Genomic DNA, 22,962 nt, shown 5'->3' on the forward strand with positions numbered 1-22,962 from the left:
GAGGTCACTGCACTCTCTAGAGGAGAACCTACTACAAAAGTTTACTAATGTGACAGAGTTTCCAACTACCTTCTTGATATCCACAGCTAAGTGCAGCTTTAACCCACCCACATCAAAGCAGCATCTTTTCACACCAGATAGAGCATGACTACAGAAACTACAACCAGGCGTAGTGCAGAGAATAACCAACTGCTGAGTGCCCAGGTAAGTCTATCCCGAAGGCTCTAGAAATGTCTCAGGAAATGGTACAGAAAAGTTTAAGACCCAGAAGACTAGGAGACCTTAAGCAATATAGTCTCATCTCACCACATCCATGGCATGGATATGGTACCCATGAACTCTCAGCAATACAGCTGCCTGTAAAAGACCACACCAGTTATCATTCCAGCATGAATGGAGGATAGCTCATGAGGACTCAGGCCTGGTTAGAAGACCTATAAGCAGTCCATAGCAATTGACAGGGAGAGTCCGTACTCTTCGAGGGCAAGCTGTCTGGTAAGTTCGTGCCCAAGTAAGTCAGCCCTATCTATGTACTATGTACAATACTATGTACAATAATAATTGGACTCAATTGGTTTTATACACACATAAACATACCACACACACACACACACAAAAATGAATTTGAGAGGAGGATGGGAAAAGGAGTGGGAGTAGGGAAAGGGGAAGTCTATGATGAAAATTCATTATGCTCATGAATGAAATTCTAAGAAAAGACGGCATGAGGCTCATGCAGTGGCTGGCAAGGTGGGAAAATTGGCTTTAGTGGGAGAAATCATTTCCTTACTCATGGGCTTTCTCCTGACCTGCCTGAGTATCTCAGAGGTATTCAGTTTCCCCCACTATGAAAGACTCTGAGAACCAGGTAAAGCCTTATGCTTTCTTAGGCCTAGCCTCAGAGAATGCTCACTTCATTTCTTCAATATTCTAATTGTGTGGGTCAGTATGGGAGCAGAGGACACAGGATGTAAATAACAGAGTATGTAAACTAAGAGGGAGGGGCACCATGTGGCTACAAGAATATTAATATTTATAAGAAACATTTCATGAACACTAATGAGCAGTAATGAGCCAGCTGTTGAGGTCCACCAATGATGGTGCACATACTTTTAATTTTCCATGACTAAGAACTAAAAGCAATAATATACACAGTATCCCACTGGAATATGAAAAGACACTTTAATCAGTCCAGACTGGAGAGGTTGTAACATCCCCAAACTGATCTATTTTAACATGTAATATGACATAGCTAATTAACCAAGTATTTAAAAATATGCAGGGAAGAGTACACCACCAATAAACCCTCTGCATCTCCCAGGAAGAAAAAGATGCTCTAAAGGAAACATGAGATGTCATACAGGTGAGCTGTGTATTCTGAGGTAAATGTGTTAAATACAAATTGAATCCTGGATAGCAGCCCTTAGAATAAGATGCCACATGTTGCTCAAGTGTGGACATCAAATGTGCACTCAATGTGAAAGTTAATTCTGGCCTCCTGACTATTTTGCATAAAAGCACTCATCCACGGACCATTAGATAAGCTTACTGTAAATAAAGTTTGGCTGCCTTATTTATAAGTGAAAACTAAGTAATTTCTCTCACATAAATATATGAAAATAAATACTTTTACAACACAGCTCAGTGAAGCATTCCCACAAGATTTCAAAAGCCATATATAAAGTAAGAACTCAGTATTGGGCATCTTATGTACCATTTCACGCTTTCCTGACAGGTATCCTTTATGTTTAGTTAAAAGCAAGCTAAAGGTGAATTTAAAGGCTTTTATTTTGTGCCTCTTTGTCAGAAGAAAGAAAATAGGAAATGACTCAGAACTACAATTCAGAGGTTATTCTGCTACTGAAGAGTCTATATTACATTTTAAATAAAAAAAATTTAATCACAAGGATTTAATATCTAGTTTCACTTTAATTTTGGGGGAAAAATTTAAACAGAAAAAAATAACCTTTGTGCAGCTTGAACTTTCATGGTAAATAACTGTGTTAATAAAAAACAAATCAATAATTGTGTTAAATTTTAATAATCCTAGAAACCTACAAATAAAACCATCAACAGTCTGAGTTGAGATGACAGTTAACTGTGTTACTATGACAACCTGGTGGAACAAAACGCACACTGACTTGCAGCTAAGTGAAGATATGAATAGAGTGACATTTACCCATACAAGAAAAGTTTGCAGCTTTCCTTCAAAAGGAATCAATTTCTCAACAAACACAGATTGGTACTAAGTGGATAGCACTTTTAATTAAAGACAGATCCTTAAACCATCCTATGAAATTCTAGTATACTATCAGAAAATAAATGTCATCTCAGGGCCATTTTTACAGAGTTCTGAACTTAACAGGAGAAAATCAGTTTAGGAAATAACAAATCAAGGGACTCTCTGTGAGAAGCACTGGCAGCCCTTCCTTTTGCCAGTGCGTTCTGGGAGGAGGACTGCCCTGGGGACGTATGTTCAGGGCACCTCCAGACTGTGGACCAGCACTGCATCAACTGCAGTATTCTCATCATTAAAAACCCGTGGATAAGAAAACATTTTGTCTAGCTAATGGATTCTACATTTCCACCCTGTATTAATTTTGTCAATATTTTTGTTTTGCGTGTTAATATGTTTTATACAGCTCACCACTGTTGCATTCCAAATAAAGACATGAATTTCACTTACAGAGGAACAGAAAAAAGTTAGCTGAGCTTGGTGGTACAGACCTATGACCCCAGCTACTCATGAACTGAGGGAGGGATACTGCAGATTTGAAGTTTACCTGGACTACACTTGAGTTCAAGACCAACATTGTTAACTTAGCAGGATCCTCTCAAAATAAAAAAACCTACTAAGGGCAGGGACGTCAACAGTTACATTTTCGATTTGTACTATTTATTCAGAAATTACATTTTTATTTCAGAATACTACTTCTTTATTAAATTCAATTTTAACTTTAGAAACCAAAATTGACATAAAATATACTCAAGAGGTAAACTATCACAGAAAGCCCAGATTAAGCTAGTAAAAGCACCTCTGAGTAAAGTCTACTCAGCAAGTCATAATCGCCATAATCGCTCTGTGCAGATGGCCTTTCCAGCACAGCTTCCCTTCCAAGACACCTCCGCTAACCATTAGAAAATTCAATCAGATGAGTGGTTTACCTAGTTTCCTGTCCTCAGCTACATCTGACTAGGGGCAAATCCTTTTAATAAATACCTAATGTTTAAAAACGGGATACAATAGAAAGGCAGTAACATCCTCAAAGAATTTTTCAGCGTTAAAAGAAAAAAATTGTTTTCATGCAGCTTGAATTTCCACAGTAAAAACCAAGTGTTAATAAAAAGTAAATCAATAATCAACCATGGGTAGGAAAGCTTAAAATAAAGGTTTGCTTCCTCTAGGACATTCTGTCTAGAACTCTAATTACCTTGAGGAAAACTGAAATACTCAAAATTGTACTCATTCTTACAAGTTCAATATAAAAAAATAACTATCAAAATCCAATATCAGAACATTTAAATTTCAGAATGTTTGCATTTTAAATTTTATCTCATTACCAATAATTTACTCCATATAAAATGCATGAAAAAGCTAATATTTCTGACCAATTATAATTTGTTAAAGGAAATGAAGAACATATGCAAATAAGGAAATTATTAAAAGCATCACTGAAATTAATAACAATCAAAACACAACTTGAAACTCAAAACCAAAAAGAAATATTTGAAGGGACGGCTCTAACTGCCTCCAAAGAGTATTATAAACAAAGGCGGCAGAAACAAATGAAGACCATACATTACTAGACAGAGACATTTACTTGAAACAGTTATCTCTACATGTGCACTCCCAACACAGGACGCCTTCAAATTTAGTACAGGGATCTTAAAAATGTACGCTACACTTCAGAGGGTGTAGAGGGGACTTAGGGTAAGGAAAGGGACTTATGAAAAGACACTACAGGTCAAGCTCCAAGCCAGTCGAGGGCTCAGGCCTTCGCTAGCTTTCTAACGACCCTCCGCAAAATGAGCAAAATGAATGAGTCACCTTAATGGGCACTGTTAACTACTGTGTGCTATACTTCTTTTACAGAAGCAGCATTTTATTTATACACAAAAATGAGCATGTGATAAGAAGGATGACTTCATAGTGCCTTCTACAGTGCCAAAATATAACAAGAAAACTGCATAATGAAGATGAAAGCGTAATTTCTGATTCCCATGATAATACAAAGTATTACAGCTGCCTCAATGACCATACTTCTCAAGAAACTGACATGAAGATAACACTGTGGTCAAAGCTGCTTGCATATCTTTCTATCAGGCTGTTGATAGATAAGCAATTACATTCTTACATGAATGCAAATAACATAAATTTTTCATATTTTAAGCAACATTGCTAATATGAAAAATCATTTAAAAAAGACTAAATTTTGGAACTGGTGAACTAACCTGGATGGTCAGGTCTGCTTTTTCAAATGTATAGAAAGGTCTCCATGACTTCGTATCTACACATTATTTTTAAAAACATAAAACACTGATACATAACTTGCGATCAGATGGTTCTTTTGCCCTATAAGTGCCTGAAGCCACTGTGGCCAAAATCCTGGACATGTGGAGAGAAGGTATTCTTGGTTTCCAGGGAGGGGTCAGTGTCGGGGTGAGATAACCTACACTGAACAAGACAGTCCCAGAAACCAAAATCACTCAGATAAATAGTCCATGGTGCCAACGTTAGATACCAGCTTAATAAGTTTCTCCTGATAAAATATTTTGTAGACATTCGCACCATTCACAGGAAGTATTCTCCTGATGCTTCTCAGGATTTTTCTCTAAAATATATGCATTTGGTAGGGAAAAAAAACTGAAGAATACACATCAAATAGTAAGCTCCTTCAAGCTTCATATCCTTAATCTGCAGGATGCAGGTGATAACACGATTTGTGTTACGTTAAAGTGGGGGAAGGGATCACTGCTCTGATATCTGGCCAATACACTCTAAAACAAGCAAACATTGCATTTCCTATAAAATAAATTTTATTTTATGTTATTTTTACAAAAATAAAAACTGTTCAGTATTGTTTAGAACACATCAACGGAATCAAAATCCATGTGCGTTGGAGTCTCTCTCCTCCCTCAGATCCTCTAACTAGAAAAGGGAGGAGCACTCGAGTCTGTGATAATTGAGGAGCACTGCTTAAGATGCACAGGCCAGGCCGTCTTCATAAACCCCGCGCTCTCCTTGCTTAAGATGCACAGGCCAGGCCGTCTTCATAAACCCCGCTCTCTCCTCTGCCCTGTAGTATCTGAATTTCATGTTCAATTCAAGGAAAAAAAAAAATCAGGTGAAGGTTCCCATGCCCTAAGCCACACACCATAAACAGGATCGACTCTCATCATTTATTTTATATTGGGAAAGTGATAAGAATATATAGAAGAGGAAGAGAATGAGAAAAGCAAATAAGCTTTTCATTTCCTCACAGCCTTACGGAATGACCTCCCCAATCTCAAGATATGCCATCTGGGTGGACAATTTCCGCCACTAAAGCCAACATAACCCTCTTTTCCTTTCTTCCCAATATCCTCTGGTGATCACAAGATCCTTAGAAGCAGGGTTTATGCCTTTTCATTGTTCTGAACTTCACCTAACAAAACTGCAGGTGCCCAATAAAGACCAGTCAAAACAGCCGTCTGTAGTGGCAGCAGACCCACGTGCAGTAAGCAGTAAGTTCAGTAAGCAGCTTCTATAAGGCATTCCCAGTTAGATCTCCACACTCCAAATCAGAGCCTAGAAACCAAAGCAGCTGCAGGCATCACAGAAGCCACAGAGGGTATGCTACTCCTAGATACAAAAAGTAGGGAGGAGGCCCCAAAAAGAGTGAAGGCAGTGTAAACCAGAATTTTATACGAGTTCATAAAATGAAGCTCCCCCTCTTCTAGCAGACTAGAACACAAAGGCCATGCAAATTCAATTTTCAAAAAAACCCTGTTTAAAATTTGCACTCAGTTATATGAAAAATAACAAATTTAAGTCCTTGAAACCACTTTTTAGCAGAGACTTACTATTTCTCAAACATACCTAACTGTACATTCTTTAATATGTATAGAAACATCTTATTGCCAGCCCCATCAAAACTTCTCACAATGAAACCATTTCTACACCCATGCACAATTAGCAATAACAATAAAATGAAAGACCTCTCTCTCTCTCTCTCTCTCTCTCTCTCTCTCTCTCTCTCTCTCTCTCTCTCTCTCTCTCTCTCTTTTTGAGTCTTTTCATGCCCTGTCAGTATCTAAGAGTAACAGGTCCGCCCTCTAGGGTGTCTCTGGTGCCTGCAGTGGCTTTGTATCTAGGCTCTCCTTTAGAGTGTGGAGATCTCAGTTGGCAGAGCTGATCCCAGGGAGGCCCACCTTCTTGTATGGTTTACCCCAAAGAACATATCCCAAGGATTCAGAAAAGTCATGGGCCCAAATTCTATAAATGAAACATATTCTCAAGGAAGTGTTCAAGTAATAGGGAGGAACTCCAGGAGCTGCAGTTAACAGCAGCTCCTGAGAATTAAAGGCTTGCAGCTGCTTTGGTTTCTAGGCTCTGATTTGGAGTGTGGAGATCTAACTGGAAATGCCTTAGAAGCTGCTGGCTGAACGTGGGTCTGCTGCTACTACACATTTTTGTTTTGACTGGTCTTTATTAGGTACCTGCAGATTCGTTAGGTAACGTTTACATCCTAAGAACTAAAGAGAAAACAATCTTCACTGCTATCGTTTAAAATGGGAGCTGAGGAAAAAGCAGAGGTTGGAGAGAAAGTGAGTTGTCCAAGAGCCTACTCAAATCCACAACCAAGCAGCCATCTCCTCTGTCAGCTGTACCCTGCACAACCTACATATACTGAGCAAGTATCTTAAAACCTCAGTTACCCCACTTTTAAAGGGATGATCAATGTGTATTTAGGAAATTTTTGTAAAGGTTAAATGCAAAACCCTTATACAAAGTACAGTATCTATTAATATCCAATGAACATTAGTTTTTGAAAGTATTGCCAATAATGTGTGGAATGCCCCAAGTTTAAGCTGCAGAACTCATATCCTCTCTTGGAATTTAACATCCTAGAACATTGTCAGAATATAGTATCGAATGAAGAGAAGTGCTTGCACTCTAATTATTTCTTTGTTCTAGACTATTTCTAACACTGACGCATCGCCTTTGACCTCAGCTCCAGATGCAGTTCTCAACAACTTCGTTAGCTTGCTCAGGTCCTGGGGTTTGATCCTGAACATCAGTGAGGAAAACCAGAAGTTTTCAAACATAGTTTGAAACACAGTTGTGAGTCTGGCCAATGGGAAAAGGAGAGGAGGTATTGCTGACCATATAGATTATCCTCTCCTAAAATCTCATCACAAAGCAAAACACGTCCAAACACCTCAGTCCTTTGGTGCCAAAAATGATAACAACAGGCTAATTTCAAGCTCTCTCAGGGGTGGCCCCGCCCCAATCTCTCCCTCATTTTGTATGGGAGATCAATTTGGTCCACCTGAAGGTACCAGTCACATTGTAAAGTAAAGAAACAGGACAGCACAGGTGAGTGGCAACCTTTATATTTATAAACAAACCATCAGCTTGGGGTGAAAAGATGCCTCAAAGCATTCACAGTCTGCTACCAGAGGCTTCAAACCTCTGCAGGGCAGACTGGCCCCCCAACTGTAAATGAAATGATTAAACAACAGTTGAGGAGAGTCATCAAAAAGATACCTGTATCTTTACAACAGTTTCCCATACATTCCAGGATAACCAGTTTAAGTACTATGTGTTTCCAGAATGTTTTTCCCTTGCTTGGATGTATTTTACTCCCCAAACTATAAAATAAACATGTTAGAACTGCAAGGACAAGGTCATTCAACCAAATTAGTTAATGCATTAGATTCCTATTGCTACTATAAAACTGATCACAAATACTGCCCCTTAAAACAATGCACATCTGTCTTATAATTCAGTAGTAGGAAGTTCACAGCAAATGACCCTGGGCAGGAGTCTTCTAGAGGCAAGAAGCCTTTCCTTGCCTTTCCTAGGTTCTAAAAGCGGCTCAAATCCCCAGCTTCAAAAGCACGCAGGCTCCTTTACACAAATAACACGCTACACCATGCCACACCAAACAATTACCATAGCATACCACATAGCACAGCCCACATTGCACTATATACCACACCTCACTATATACCACAACACATATACTCTACACACCGCACCATGGCCCACGACATACTACACACAACACTTTACATACCACACACTACACACACCACACCACACCACACCACACCACACCACACCATCTCCTGGTTCCCTGTTCTACCTATAAAGACCCTTATGATCACAGTGGTTCCTACCCACAAGTTTCAAGGAATCTCTGTATCACAAAGACAGCTGATTGGCAACCTTATCTCCTCCTTGTTCTGTAATAGGTCATATTCACAAGTTCTGGGTGTAAGGATAGAGATATCTCTGGAGAAACATTCTTTGTTACTAGACTAACACTAAAAATTAGATGGGTGAAATGAGTAGGCTATATAGCTGCAGGCCCAGAGTCAAAATTAAAGCTAAACAGGTTTCATTTGCTTCTTCAATTACTGCCATTTTGTGGATACAGCCCAAGAATCAAACCATTCTCATTCTGACTCAGGGGTTGGGGCAGTCACTGTTTCTGGTTGATACAGGGGCTCTCAAGGGCCTAACTTTAACCCTTTCCAAAAGAACACCAGATCACTAAAGCATCCCTAACAGTGAAAGGCATACAATCAACCCCTCAGGCTGCTCCACAGTCCCTTCAGTCACTGTTGCTTTTTTAACTGAAAAGAATTTCTAGGCAATATATGCTGACCAGTTCTCCCTCCTCCAACTCCTTCCAGATCCTCCCCACCCATAATGTTTTTTAATCTATATTCATTATCTGACATATCCTAAGAAGTATTTATAGTTTACTTTCCTAGTAAAACACTAATGTACTACTATAGTATCCTAGATTCAATAAATATTTGAGTGATCAAGGTGTCAATCTTGAACTGTCTGAAACAATTTTCCTTCTAAGCAATGAAATTATAAATTTCAATCAGAAATCTATCATGCCATATTTATCTTTTTCATCTATAACAAATGGCAGAAATATAGAGTGAAAACTTTACATCCAGAAAGTTCTACAAGTTTCTAAAGGGGTGATATTTATAATATTTGCTTCTAGGGGAATATTTATCCATGCCTGAATGATGCAATAATCAGCAGAGCCTGTTAATATTAATAGCCCCTTAAATAAAAGAACAGGTTTTAAATCCAAGGGCTACCTAGAAAAATGGAACATGGTAACCCCATGCTCCTTTCTCCATAGCAATCAATTTCAGAACAGGGTAATTACCATTTTAGGTACTAGTTGCTAGAGGCCTGTTTATTAAAATTAATATGTGTAAGAAAATCAATTTAATTTTCAATAAATGATTCACAGTATGACTACCAGGTGAGATAAATAATTTTGTATGGTGCATTTTCTGATTTAAAAATAATTTGTCCTGATTTCTCATAATGACTGGTTTTTCACATCAACAAAACTGAAAGGGAACTCTCCATGTGGCTGAAATCCATGGAAGTTGATTTTATTTTAAGATTAATTTTTCACTCAACATATTATTTTAAATAGCCTCACCTGTCAATTCATTTTTACTTTAATGTTAAATATTAAATATATAGTATGTTTAACTTATTAAACATACTCGTGGCCTTTGAACTGTAAAAAAAACTAAACCACCTCAAAATCACCATGTTTAGAAAGTATATTTTTAGTAACAGTAGCAAAAAATATAAACATAGAGATGACAGTGATTAGCCATTCTGTGATTACACATCTTGGCCAGGGGCTGAGAGATGAAAAATATGTTCCCGAGTCTTTGCCTTAATAGAATACACTACAGGCAAAACCAGCCAAATCAGTCTATTCAGTGGCTTACGTGAATCACACAAGACCAACAGAGCCCTCACTCACAGAAGGCAGACCCTGATGTTTCAGCTGACAGGCGCTCTTCCTTCTCCTTGGATGCCTTCTTAAAACTGATATGTTGGTTTTTAACAAACATTTTTGATCGATAAAATTTCACTCCTGGTCCTTAATCACCTAGTCCAAATTACATCAACATTATTACACTTGGCAAACTTTTTATTTGATTTTACTTTTCAAAATTAATGAAAATCAAAGACAGTAGAAGACAGTGTTCCTTTCTCAGATACACATTAAAATAAGAGCTTACTGAGGGGTGAAAGCAACACTTTTAATGTAAGTATGAGGATATGAGGATAGGACTATAAAACACAGTCAGGAATTATACTTCTGAAAGAAGCAGTGCTATGCTCTCCTCTAGGGCCTATGACTTACTTCACCAGGCATGAGTAGTTGGCTAGGTTTACTGTACTGGCATAAATCTATCCTACTGTGATGGTTTGTATATGCTCAGCCCAGGGAGTAGCACTATTAGAATGTGTAGCACTCTTGGAGAGTAGGTGTAGCCCTGTTGGAATAGTTTGGTCTTGTTAGAGTAGGAGTGTGACTTTGGGTGTGAGCTTTAAGATGCTCATCCTAGATGCTGAGAAGCCAGTCTTCTGCTAGCAACCTTCAGATGAAGATGTGAAACTCTCAGTTCCTCCTGCACCATGCCTGCCTGGATGCTGCCATGCTCCCACCTTGATGATAATGGACTGAACCTCTGAACTAGTAAGCCAGCCCCAATTAAATGCTGTCCTTTATATGACTTGCATTGGTCATAGTGCCTCTTCACAGCAGTAAAACCCTAAGACACCTACTGAACAGGCTCATTAGATGGCTAATGGTATAAATTCCTACTGGACCCTTGAGGCTATCTTGCTCTCTGGTGCACTGTCCAATCCTAAGTGATCAGCCCTAAACACATATACATACAAGCAATGCTTTAAAAAAAAAATGGACTCTATAGATTTTATTTATTTGTATGTACACATAAAAATAATATATATAACAACAGTAATTAAAGAAGAGGTCATGAAACTGAGGAATTGAAGGGGACACAGAGGGAACTGGAGAAGGGCAAGTGTGGGAAAATAATGTAGAATTAGTACTCATGTGTGAACTTCTCAAAAAAAGTCAAGAAAATAAAACCTTGAGATAAATATGAGTAACATAAGATCCCATTTAATGTGGAATCTCTGGGAATGATAGGAACTTCAGGCAACTTGTTCCAATACATTGTTGAAACTCTTATTTTGTAAATAATAATTTGCAAAAAGTAGAAGTTTTGAACCCCTGAATACAGAAATGAAAATGTAAAGCTAATGCCTGTCTTCCAAAGATCAAGGGATACAAAAGCTGCTAAGAATAAGAGAGGAAAGGATGAACAGGATGAGGGAAGATTCATCAGCCTACTCAGTGACCTCGTAAAACACCATTCCTGGAATGGACAGTGGTTCAAACTGCATAAAGACAACCATAAAAATTTCTCCCAAGGCTGGACTTCAGCCTGAAGCTTGACCCTGCCCAACAACAAACTCATTTCAATAGGTAACAGCTGGGCAAGCAATGCTGCCTCGTGTTCACGTTAAGCAGCTTGGGTTTCCTGGGACAACAAGAGCAGAGGCTCCTCGGAGGCTGGAGGGCCTGGGGGACGACTAGGATTCTGAGTGCTGTGATGGACGGCTATATACTTTCCTGAGCTGTGACATGCTGCCTCGTCCCAAAAGGAGAAATCAAGTCTCCCTGTCATTCACAGTACTCAAGTACATGTTACATTTCTACTTTGACACTTCCCTTTAGGACCAACCTCTAAAGAATGCCTCCCTCTAGCTCCATCCATTTGCCTAAGAATTTCATGAATTCATTGTTTCTAATGGCTGAATAGTACTCCATTGTGTAGATATACCACATTTTTTGCATCCACTTTTCTGTTGAGGGATACCTGGGTTCTTTCCAGCATCTGGCAATTATAAATAGGGCTGCTATGAACATAGTAGAACATGTATCCTTATTACATGGTGGGGATCTTCTGGAAGTGAGGTGCCCAGTTTTCGGAGGAACCGCCAGACTGATTTCCAGAGTGGTTGTACCAATTTGCAACCCCACCAGCAGTGGAGGAGTGTTCCTCTTTCTCCACAACTTCTCATACTAAGTGAGGTAACCCAGTCTCAAAAGGTGAATCATGGTATGCACTCACTAATAAGTGGATATTAACCTAGAAAACTGGAATACCCAAAACATAATCCACACATCAAATGAGGTACAAGAAGAAAGGAGGAGTGGCCCCCTTGTTCTGGAAAGACTCAGTGAAGCAGTATTCGGCAAAACCAGAACGGGGAAGTGGGAAGGGGTGGGTGGGAGGACAGGGAAAGAGAAGGGGGCTTACGGGACTTTCGGGGAGTGGGGGGGCTAGAAAAGGGAAATCATTTGAAATGTAAATAAATTATATCGAATAAAAAAAAAGTAGGAAAACAGAACCACCTTAAAAAAAAAAAGAATGCCTCCCTCTTTTTGCTCAGAAGCAGCACGGCCACCTCTGGTTCCAGTCTCTTAAGGGCAGTCCTTGAAGTTCCTTGATTATTATTCTATCCCTTGTCAATATTTTCCCACGTACAAAGGCTAAATAAAAGTTATTACAAGTGGCTTTCAGGTGACTCTGGTGCCAGTCTCCTAGCATCTCTCAGCTCGGGCACCAACCCAGAGTTGGATCTTCTGGTTTCGTGGCTACTTATTTCCCCCATTACATTCCAGTGAGTATTATCCCCTACTTTCTGGCTCTCTGGAGGGCCTTGAGGATATGGGAAGACATTTAGATCTAAGTGGCTTTCAACATCCTCTTCACCTGTGAGATAAAATTCTAGCAAGTGCTGCCTAATTCTGGACCAATGATTCTGGGCATTCAGAGTTCTAACCTTAGATTTCCAAGCACAACAACAGTAATCTGGACTGTTCTTCTGTACACTACCAGAAGCTAACAGATATCTTTTCCTATTTATGAGCAAATTCAGAAATGTGGCACCTGGGGTCTCCATGGTACTAAAAATCCTACAGTGAAATGTTAAGAGCCAGGACTATAAAATGTTACAATATATATGTTGTTGTCTGGAGCTTTAAAACCCATTATTTCATAGGAAAAGCAAAATCTATAGAAAAATATGATATATATATATATATATATATATATATATATATAATCAACCAGAGATGAAGAAATTATCACAGACACTGTCACACTGGTAGAAATTTCTTGCAGGTTGGCAAGATACATTTTCATTTGCCTTCCTGAAATGAAATATTGAAAGAAAACATGTCACCTATTAGTCCATCTACACAAGTTGTATACTAATAAATTTACATTATGCTCAGCCTATTTCTTATGCAGAGTTTTAAAAAGGAGTACTGCAAAGCAGTGACAATTTTAAAAGAATGGTTTTATTCCCTGTGAATTATAATCTTTAACAAAACTCCCTAGTAGTTTCCATTTTAGATAAGTGAGCTATAGCTTCATTGACTTAAGAAATATTATAGATAGGTGTAGTGGGCATAGGGTGTATGATCATTCACATTTGTGAAAAGGAAGATGAACAAGCGTTGGGACTGAGGTGTGGCTCTAGGGTGAGACATGTCTAGCAAATGTAATGAGCTGGGAAGATTTCTTCAGAATTATAGGAAAAAACGTATATATTGTAAAACCATAATGCAAAAACTATGAAAACAAGCAGACTTTAATGGGTGGGGACTGGTTTCTAAAATTTTCTATCAGTCTTCCCAGCATGCATAGCTGCAGGTGAAGACACCATTCAAGACAACAGATATAGAGAGATCCATGGGGTAGTGACTAGAGCCTGTTTGTTTCTCTATTTAAGCCAGTCCATTTAATGTTTTAATGACAACTGGCAGGCTATTCCTTAAGGATCTGTTTTACAGCCCTACTTTTCTAATCTTTCAGCCCCGGAGAATGCCAGACTTTGTTGACAAGCAAACATAAAACAGCATCAAGGTGAATGACAAACCTGCATGCTCCACCTTACCTCTGACTCATCTGTAGATTCTTCAAGAGACTCGGTTTCCTGCAAGCACAGAGGAGAGAAGGGGTCAGAAAAGGAAACACATTTGCAGTAGGAAAGTCACTGTAGCCAACAGCTTTTCTGGAAAAGTCATCTGCAACTGCATTTTAGAGGGTTCCACATGCTGGACTTAAATACTCCTTTTACAACTTCACATCTGAATGGACTGAAACATGGGGGGTAGGAGGGTCAGCAGTGGTTGGGGAACATTGACAAATGACACTAGGATATGACACTAAGGGAAATCCATCTGGCAAAACTCCCCTGATAGCACAGAGGAAAAAGAAACCACCACATGAAATGAACCAGTTTTTATGCTGAAATCTCTTACGTTAATGAGTCAAAATTACTGTCTTGCTAAAAGCTTGGGGAGGGATTGGTGGGATAAGGGTGTCTAGTTTGTGTCTGTTTGTTAAAACAGGTTCTCAAGCTTTCTAGACTGACCTTGAACACTACTATCTAGCTCACGAGGACCTTGAATTTCTAATCATCTTCCTCTATACTGTATGAGGTGGTATTTCAAGGCACCGCGTCTGTTTTTACTGAGTGCTGGAAACTGAACTCAAGGATCCATGCACGCTAGGCCAGCACTACCCCTAAGCCACATCCCCAACTCTAGAACAATTCTTATCAAAAAGAATCTCCCTCCAGTGGTACTCATCAGACACGATATAAACACTTTAATAAACCAGTAACTCAAAGACAGATTCCTCCACTTACAACAGTTCCCTTCTTGCTGTACAATGAATCTTACTGCTCTGGAGGAAACAAAGCAAAAAGAGAAAAAATGGACTTGATCCCGCTAATCTCTCACCTGTCCACAGAAAGGAAGAATCTGCTGATGTCGCGCATCCTCAAAGAGGTCAGCAAAATGAAGATTTACTTAACGTACTTATAGATATCAATAGCAATAAAAAGTTCCAGCTAATATGCTGACACTGAATTTAAGTGTTTTACAATCCATGAGATAAACAAAGAGAACAACAAAAGAAGTTGGGTAGCGACATTCTAGACTGAACATTTTTTTAAAAGTCAGATGCATATTATACTCAATTCAAGACAGATAGCTGCATACATGTAAATTTGATGCTCAAAAATGGCTTTACTTTATAGGTCAAAAAACAATAAAACCTTGGAAGAAGGCAGATAACTCCTAGAGGAAGCTTAAGTTTAAGTCTTAAGGAAAATATAGTCCTTGTCCTTGAAGACCATGTGAAAAATAGAGATGTTACCTTTAAGACTTTTACTGTCCGTGTGTCCTTACCATGAATAAAGTATAAAATCTTTTCTGAGTGGTTGCATAGTTTGTTTTATTCAATGAGAATCTTAGAACTCTCATTAGTTTTGAAGCTGCAATTCTCTAAAACAACTCTTTACCTTACATGTGCAGTCGACACAAAAAGGAGAAACAACTAAACTACCCTTCCTACCACTGGCCCCTGGTTGTGCAGGCAGTTACTGGCATGTACGCCGCCTACTCTCCCAAGCATTTCTCCTCTGCACTAGCCATTCAGTTCCTGGGTTTAGTCTTTTTTACCGCCTTCATCTATTTCTTCTGCACACACATTCCACTTTTAAAATAAGGCAGAATATTCTAACAGAATAGAGGGCAGAAATAATCTAAGTAAGCAGTACTAATTTCCCACAAATATCCTACCTAACAAAACACAATGGGAACGGGCCTGTTATTTATGAGGCTGAAAGAAACTAGGTCTCAACATGTAAACGCAACTCAAAATATACAAAATACCCAGTTAAGTCACAAAATCCTGAAGCTCCATATAGAACTTGACTTGACTTTAGCCTTGGCATTGATTTCTTGGCTCTCACACAAAAAAACTGAGGCTTCAGATGTACAAATAAACAAATGGCACTGCATTGACTTAAATCGTCTGCATCACAAAGCAAATAATATGCAAAGGCAGCTTATAGGTTGAGAAAAAATATCTGTCAGTCATATACCTCACAAAGGGCTAACTTTCCAAGCTTGCAAAGAATTTACACAACTCAACAGCAAGAAAACATATAACCTAATTAAAAACAGACCCAAAATAGACATTTCTTTAAAAAAGGCATTAAAAACTGGACAAAAGGTACATGAAAGGTTCTCAGAATATCTAATCATAAAAATGCTAATCAAAAACACTCTATCCCTTCAGATAAATATAGGATAGCTTTTACCAGAAAGACTAGGATGAGAACTATAAAGTCCTATTTATCCTTGCATGTGCAATAGTAAAGAGCTAAATGTCAAATATGCAAACATAATAAAGCAGTGATTTCTAAACACAGGGGTGTATAGAAATGAGTTAATACGGGTCACAGGACTCAAATTGACAGACATGCAGAAATAAGTGTTCTAATGAGCTCAGGTATAAAATAAAGGCCATAGCTGCTAAGGGTATATACCCCATAAATTGTAAGGATTTTTGCCAGAGAGCAGATTATAGTTATAGGAGAAATGGATAATTCCAAGAAGGGATAAGTATCTTCATATTACACTATGGTAATCATATATATATATACATATATGTATATATATACACATGCATACACACACATTTCATAATAACACACTGTATATCTTAAACATACAGTAGAAATTGATTTTATAGTTACTGTTCTGACTTCATTCTAACCATCTATTATATACCACTCATAATACTAAATGTTTTACTGTCTGTATGTCTCTGATACAGCATTTGATCATCTCTAACCTCTTAGGCCAGGTACAGAGACTGAATTTAGTAGTTCCTAAAATGTCTCTGATCCCTGAGATCCCTTGAACGTTAAATAGCACTAGCAAAGCAAGGCGATGACACCCAAGCCAAAAACCTCTGTCTAGATTCTGATTTCCCACATCGCGAGTATTAAAAACATATCCCATATCTAGAGTGCTTAAAAACACGTTTGGTTACTCTTCCAGGAAAATTACCCTGAGCCTAAGAACAGCTTTTTAATGTAGAATCCACTCAAATAAACATACTTGGTAAATGAGGGAGGGTCCACTCATGTGCCTCATTAGAACAATGTAAACCATCCACCCACAGAGCTGGGCCAGATCCTTAAAACCCAATTTCACACTTCTCCACACCTGAATGGATGCAGTGCCAGAACCTGGGGCCTCAAGACTTGCAGATCTCAGGGGATACCTTGGGCTGTGTGGTTTCCACCAGCTGGCAAAAGCTGAGAATGTGCTTGAGGACTCCATTAAGACATCCAATCAGCATCAGCACCAAATACCTGTGCACATCTACAGTCCGTCCATGTTAAGAACACAGTGCATGATAAACATCAAGTATGAGCCCAGTACAGTTTCTTAGCTTCATTCTTTAACTAATCCTTCTACTTAATGTGCTGGTAACAAAGACGTAAATAAAAGGCATAAAAATGCAAACCCAAGAAACAGGACTGAACCATGAGAAAAGTTACTATTAAAATCTGCATGGTGCCGGGCAGTGGTGGTGCACGCCTGTAATCCTGGGAGGCAGAGGCAAGCGGATTTCCAAGTTTAAGGCCAGCCTAGTCTACAGAGTGAGTTCCAGGACAGCCAGGGCTATACAGAGAAACCCTGTCTCAAAAAAATAAAAATATAAAAAAATTAAAAAAAATAAATAAAAAACAAAAAACAAAAAAACAAAAACAAACAAAAAAAAAAAACACCCTGCATGCTTTCAACATTTTTAGTCTCAAGATATCTCATATTTGAAACCTAAAAAATTTAAGCTAAGACTGTGTTGTTCTGTGTATAATATAAATCACCCCCACCAAAACACTCCACAAATATTGTGTGGCTTTATGTATATAGGACAGAAGTAAAATAGAGATTTTCAGGGCACTATAGGAATGAGGAGTTATGAGTAGGTGAAGTTTCAGCATGTAAAAAGCTCCAGAGATAAACTGTAGGGATGGCTGCACAGCAACCTGAATATGCTTAATTCCACTTAATAATGTACTGTAGTAAATAACGTTACATGTAGTAAACATGACTGAACTGGGGACCCTCATGTCCAAGGAAAAACTGGAGGGAGGGGTTATTTTTTGTTGTTGTTGTTTTGTTTGTTAGTTTGGTTTGGAGGGTTGGTTTGCTTGCTTGCTTGCTTGCTTGCTTGCTTGCTTGCTTGCTTGCTTGCTTGGCTGAAGCAAAGGCAACAGGCTAGCAGATATCCACTGACACAAATAGAACAGCCACACAAACCCTAGGTAGCAAGCTTAACAATAAATTCAGTAATTTACCTTTCTTTTCCAAACCAATCCCCCAAACTCAAAGCATCCACCTGATGAGCTCCAGCTAATGCTGTGTTGGCCCTGAAATATTCGACAGCTGCCACCTAGATTTTCCTCCCAAAGCGCCACAGATCAGACTAATTACTGGCAACCTCAATGAACCAGCAGTGGTCTCCCAATCCTGTTCTGATCTCCAGTGCAGTTTTCCTTGCAGTATTCCTTCTGCTTCGTCCTGGCTCAACTCCACAGGGATCCCAATGGTTTCCCTCTGATTCCAATGGACCTCAATGTGGACAGCCTTCACAGTAGACTCAAAATGAGCTTCACCTTCATGACTCTAAGTCCATGTATCAACCTGAGACTTAAACTTAGAAAGTACTGGCTATTTTTAAACATTCACTTTCCTTTATTGCTCAACCTTGGCTGACCTAGATGATTGGTCTTTGTCTTATTTACACATTAACTATGTCACCCTAACTACTTTAATAGATTTATTTCATAACAATAAGTCTTAGAGAATAAATTTAAAAGCAAAAAAAACCCATAGAGGCAGCTCATTTTTATTTTATATGCATGGAGATATTCATAGGCAAAGACTGTATTATCTGATAACCTGCAATAAGGATGAAATTTCCCTAATTTCTAAGATGCAGTAGTGGAAATCAAAACAAAACTGTCTCATCCGGCCAAGGACCAGATGGTTAATTTTGTGGCTGAGTGGAGAAGATGAAAGCAGGTGGAGGCCAAGAGGAAGGAGTGTGGAGAAGCTGACCCGTATCACACGTGAATTATTAGCATCCCAACATTTTAAATATGATACAATGATACACACAAACTTCATTGAACAGAATTCACAACATAACAATTACGAGAGTTCTCTTTCTATTGAATTCACTTTTGGTTTGAAAGCTACAAGCTCCTAGGGAGATACAGACATGAGTAAGCTATAGTCCTCGTTCTGAGGACTCAGCAATCTGTAGGAGACAAATACACCACCAACCAGACTTCAAGCAGAGGGTTATTCATGAGAGGTCGGGACAATGTGACTATGAAAGCCACCTATAAATCATTCCAGAACTACGCAAAACTGCTGGTTACAAGAATTCCAGGCAGAATTGAGGCTATTAGCTTTCTGTGTGAACTATAAAACACAAATGTTACTTTTACAAAGTACTTTTTCTATATCAGCAAAATCAAGGTTTTCGTTATGACTTAAAGACATCTGTTTATCTCTACTCAAACAGTGATTTTAGCTTTAAACTGAACATTTTTATAGTGTTAACTCAGTGCAGATGTCACCATTTGGGCTATTCATAAGATTAAAGTGGAGACTATCATCAGAGAACACAACAGTCAGGAAACATAAACCAATGTGCTTAGTTTTGTGCTATTCATCTTGGGAGGAATTTTGCATTTACAGTACAGGGTACCAAGAAAATGTTTTGCCTCCCTCTGTAGTTTGTCGTGATAGTTCATTTAATACACATGTCAGCTCCTAACGTACTCAGTAGGAAGAAAAAAAGATATATCATGGTTTCCAAATAATATTCAAGGTGCCAAAATATTAGCACACCAATCCAGACCAAAAAAAAGAAAGAAAGAAAGAAATCTACTCATGTTTAAACTAATGATATGAATATTATTTTTATTTTTCAAAAGAGCAATTTCTATGAATTCATAAAACAATTTATGCATGTTTACTTCTTTCTGCAACAGACAGTAGATGACTGGTCTTTCTTAAGGCTACACTGATACCAATGGGGAAGGATGCTTTTTCCAATAGTAGTACATCAGCTGTTCAAACACTATAGCAGGAATAAGGGCTAAATGGAAAACCATAAAGATGATAAGGGCTAATTCCACATCATATGTTCATATACATATTTCAAATATATTCATATATAAAATGTAGACGGGTTCTTCTGCATACTTAGAGAAGCAAAGTAGAGGAGTGAAGAAAATGCGAGCTTTGGAGACATGACACTAGAACATTATAGATGTACGCATGAGACGGCTCAAATTGACTACATTTCAGTCCATTTATCTGTAAAATTCAATCACTTAATATATTAATATCAAGTATCAAGTAATATCCCAATATCAGTCATCAGTACTGAATAAATTGCTATCATGTGACATGCAAAAGTGAGAATATACATGGAGAAATAAAAAGTTTAAGACATAAATATGATGCAAAATAATATCAGAAGGTGGTTTGAATGAATGAGCAGGGAGCAGCAATCAGAAAGCACATCTCCACAGAGCGTGAGGAAAGTAAGGGTGAAGGCCTTGTAGGCATCCGAGATCATGAAAAGGACAAGCGTGGGACCATGCCTGGCCTGTTTACAGAACACCATGAAAGGCAGTGTTAGACAGACTGGCATAGGAGAAGACTACAATGTCCAACTGAGTCACAGAACGGAGGAAGGTTGGATCCTCAAGACCCTTTAGGGTAAGTACAATATGGGCACTGCTTTACCACAGTTTGGGACAGGATGATTTGGGGACATGGAGACTTTGTATGACTTCCACATCAGAATAGAACTTTACCTCACAGAATTCTTTTAGAAGGACCAAATGTCATGTGAAAGTATCTTTTTAAGCTGGAAAGCACTAGTCAACTGTGTATCATGTTATCTGCCTTATTTTCTACATTTTAACATCAGACAGCCTTGGCAAACTCCTCTTCTGCGTGAGTGGGAGCATAAGGGTTCCTCCATATTTCTATCACACTGGGTCTAATCTAAAAACTTAGCTTGGACATTTGTTTTACTACAAAACCACAACTGTATTTCAAAGTGAAATGGAAATGATCAATGTGAAAAGCCATCTTGTAACAGTCAAACTACGCAAGGTCTGCTGTGAATGTAAATTTACTTTTCCTTAGACTTGCACTGCAAAAAATAGTTTGCACAAATGATGGTAAGAGGCTCTTTTAACACAATGACAAAACCCAAAGTTTTCCTTGTCAAATTCCTTAACTTTTGGCATACTCAAAATAAAGCACAGATGTGAGCGGTCGAAAGTCCACAAGTAAATGTCTCTTAGGATAGTAAACAGCTCATCACCATTTATGTCTTAAGGGACATCACAGAAACTGGCAAGCAGGCCACTTAATAATATATGAGGGGGCAATATGGTAGATTATACATACATATATATGCATATATACGTATATGTATACATATACACATCCACTTAAGAAATGAATCTCTTCCGAGTTCCTGGCCCGAGTCTTCTATTTTGTCCGTTTCATTTAATTTTGTCCTTCACCCTCTATGTGTGTCTATCAGAACGTCTGTATGAAAACGAGGCAATGATTTCTACTCAGCACCTCCGTGCCACTCCTCAGCTATAGCTGGGCGTTACCATCTAAGTTTGCCAGTAACAGGAATCCTTAAAGCCTTGCTTAGCAGTCCACTCTTAACTTGCCTTCTTCGCAAAATTGCATTTAACATAAACCAGAAGGACTGAGCCCAGGCAAGGCCGGCTCGGAGGGAGCGCGTGTGCAAGGCGCTATCGCGCGGAGAAGGGCCGCCCCAACTCGCCCAGCCAGAGCTGCCACGTTCCCGGCAATCCGCGTCCCAGAACCCCTCACTCGGGTCTCCAGGTCCCAGCTGCCCCGGACTAGTTGTGCCAGCGTTTACCTGCTCCTCTGCTTCCGCCATAGCTCAGCCTGAGAGTCACATGACATACCCGGAAATAGGAGAAAACAGCCCCTGGGCCACAGCCTACTGGGAAATGTAGTTTTTCCCGCACACCAGTCTGGTTCCTTAGCCTGCTCTGATTTTTTTGCTCAACAGAATCGTGTTTAAGAGACTCCAATATATCTATAGTTAATGCTAGATTCTTATTTTGTTGTTGGTCTACGTTCTGTTGTTATTGTAGCATTAAGCACTTTCTATTCAGGCTCTGGTTTACAGTAAAATTATGAATTATGTCATTTGGTCCTCTCTGCAATCCCTGCTGATATCGCCATTAACAGGGGGAAAAGATAGTAACTCAGAAATCTCACTAAAATTACACGAGAAGCCTAGGTTTAGAATCCATCCCTTTCCAAAATCTAAGACTACTATATCAAATGTTCTTTAGTTTGATATGTCGCTGTGCCCCCCCCCCTCACTTTTTAAAGTGATAGTAACTATAAAAAAAAAAAGTCTGCGGTGGAGTGAGAAAATAATGTGTACTCCTGCAAAGATTTAGTATCTTGGTACATTAAATTGATATCTTTCATTTTAATTAAAATTTTAATTTTATGTGTACAGATATTTTGTCTGCATGTATATCTGTGCACACTTAAGAACCTTGGGTCCTCAGAGGCCAGAAGAGCATATCTGATTCCCTGGAATTAGAGTTACATATATCTGAGAGCTGCCATATAGCTCTTGAGAATCCAATATAGCCCCCTGGAAGAGAAAAAGTATCAACTGACATATAAATATGGAATCATATAAACATCTATTGTTTAATTGCTTGCTAAACTTACATGACTATCCTCAAGATACAATGTAAGTTTGTAATTTGTAAAATATGAAAAACATCATTTAGAAAACTTGGCCTACCCTATGTTTACGGGACAAAATAAACTCTCTTCCCTATTCTGTGGGAATCCACTCAACTTATCCAGGGATAGCCAACTCCCAGAGGGCAGC

At 38.7% G+C, this 22,962-nt stretch overlaps 1 protein-coding gene across 1 annotated transcript in view; it reads right to left on the reverse strand.

Moving 5' to 3' along the window:
• Positions 1-22,008, reverse strand: part of Vps41 (VPS41 subunit of HOPS complex) — a 163,892-nt gene extending 141,884 nt beyond the window's left edge. Inside the window, exons 1-2 of the mRNA XM_052156691.1 lie at positions 21,958-22,008; positions 14,048-14,086 (exon numbers count right to left, since the gene is read on the reverse strand). Coding sequence (XP_052012651.1) covers positions 14,048-14,086; positions 21,958-21,978 — 60 coding nt within the window. The 5' untranslated portion in view covers positions 21,979-22,008. The remainder of the gene's footprint in view (positions 1-14,047; positions 14,087-21,957) is intronic.
• Between the last annotated feature and the right edge of the window lie 954 nt (positions 22,009-22,962).

This window comes from Apodemus sylvaticus, chromosome 14 (genome assembly GCF_947179515.1).
Source record: "Apodemus sylvaticus chromosome 14, mApoSyl1.1, whole genome shotgun sequence".
NCBI classification, from domain to species: Eukaryota; Metazoa; Chordata; class Mammalia; order Rodentia; family Muridae; genus Apodemus; species Apodemus sylvaticus.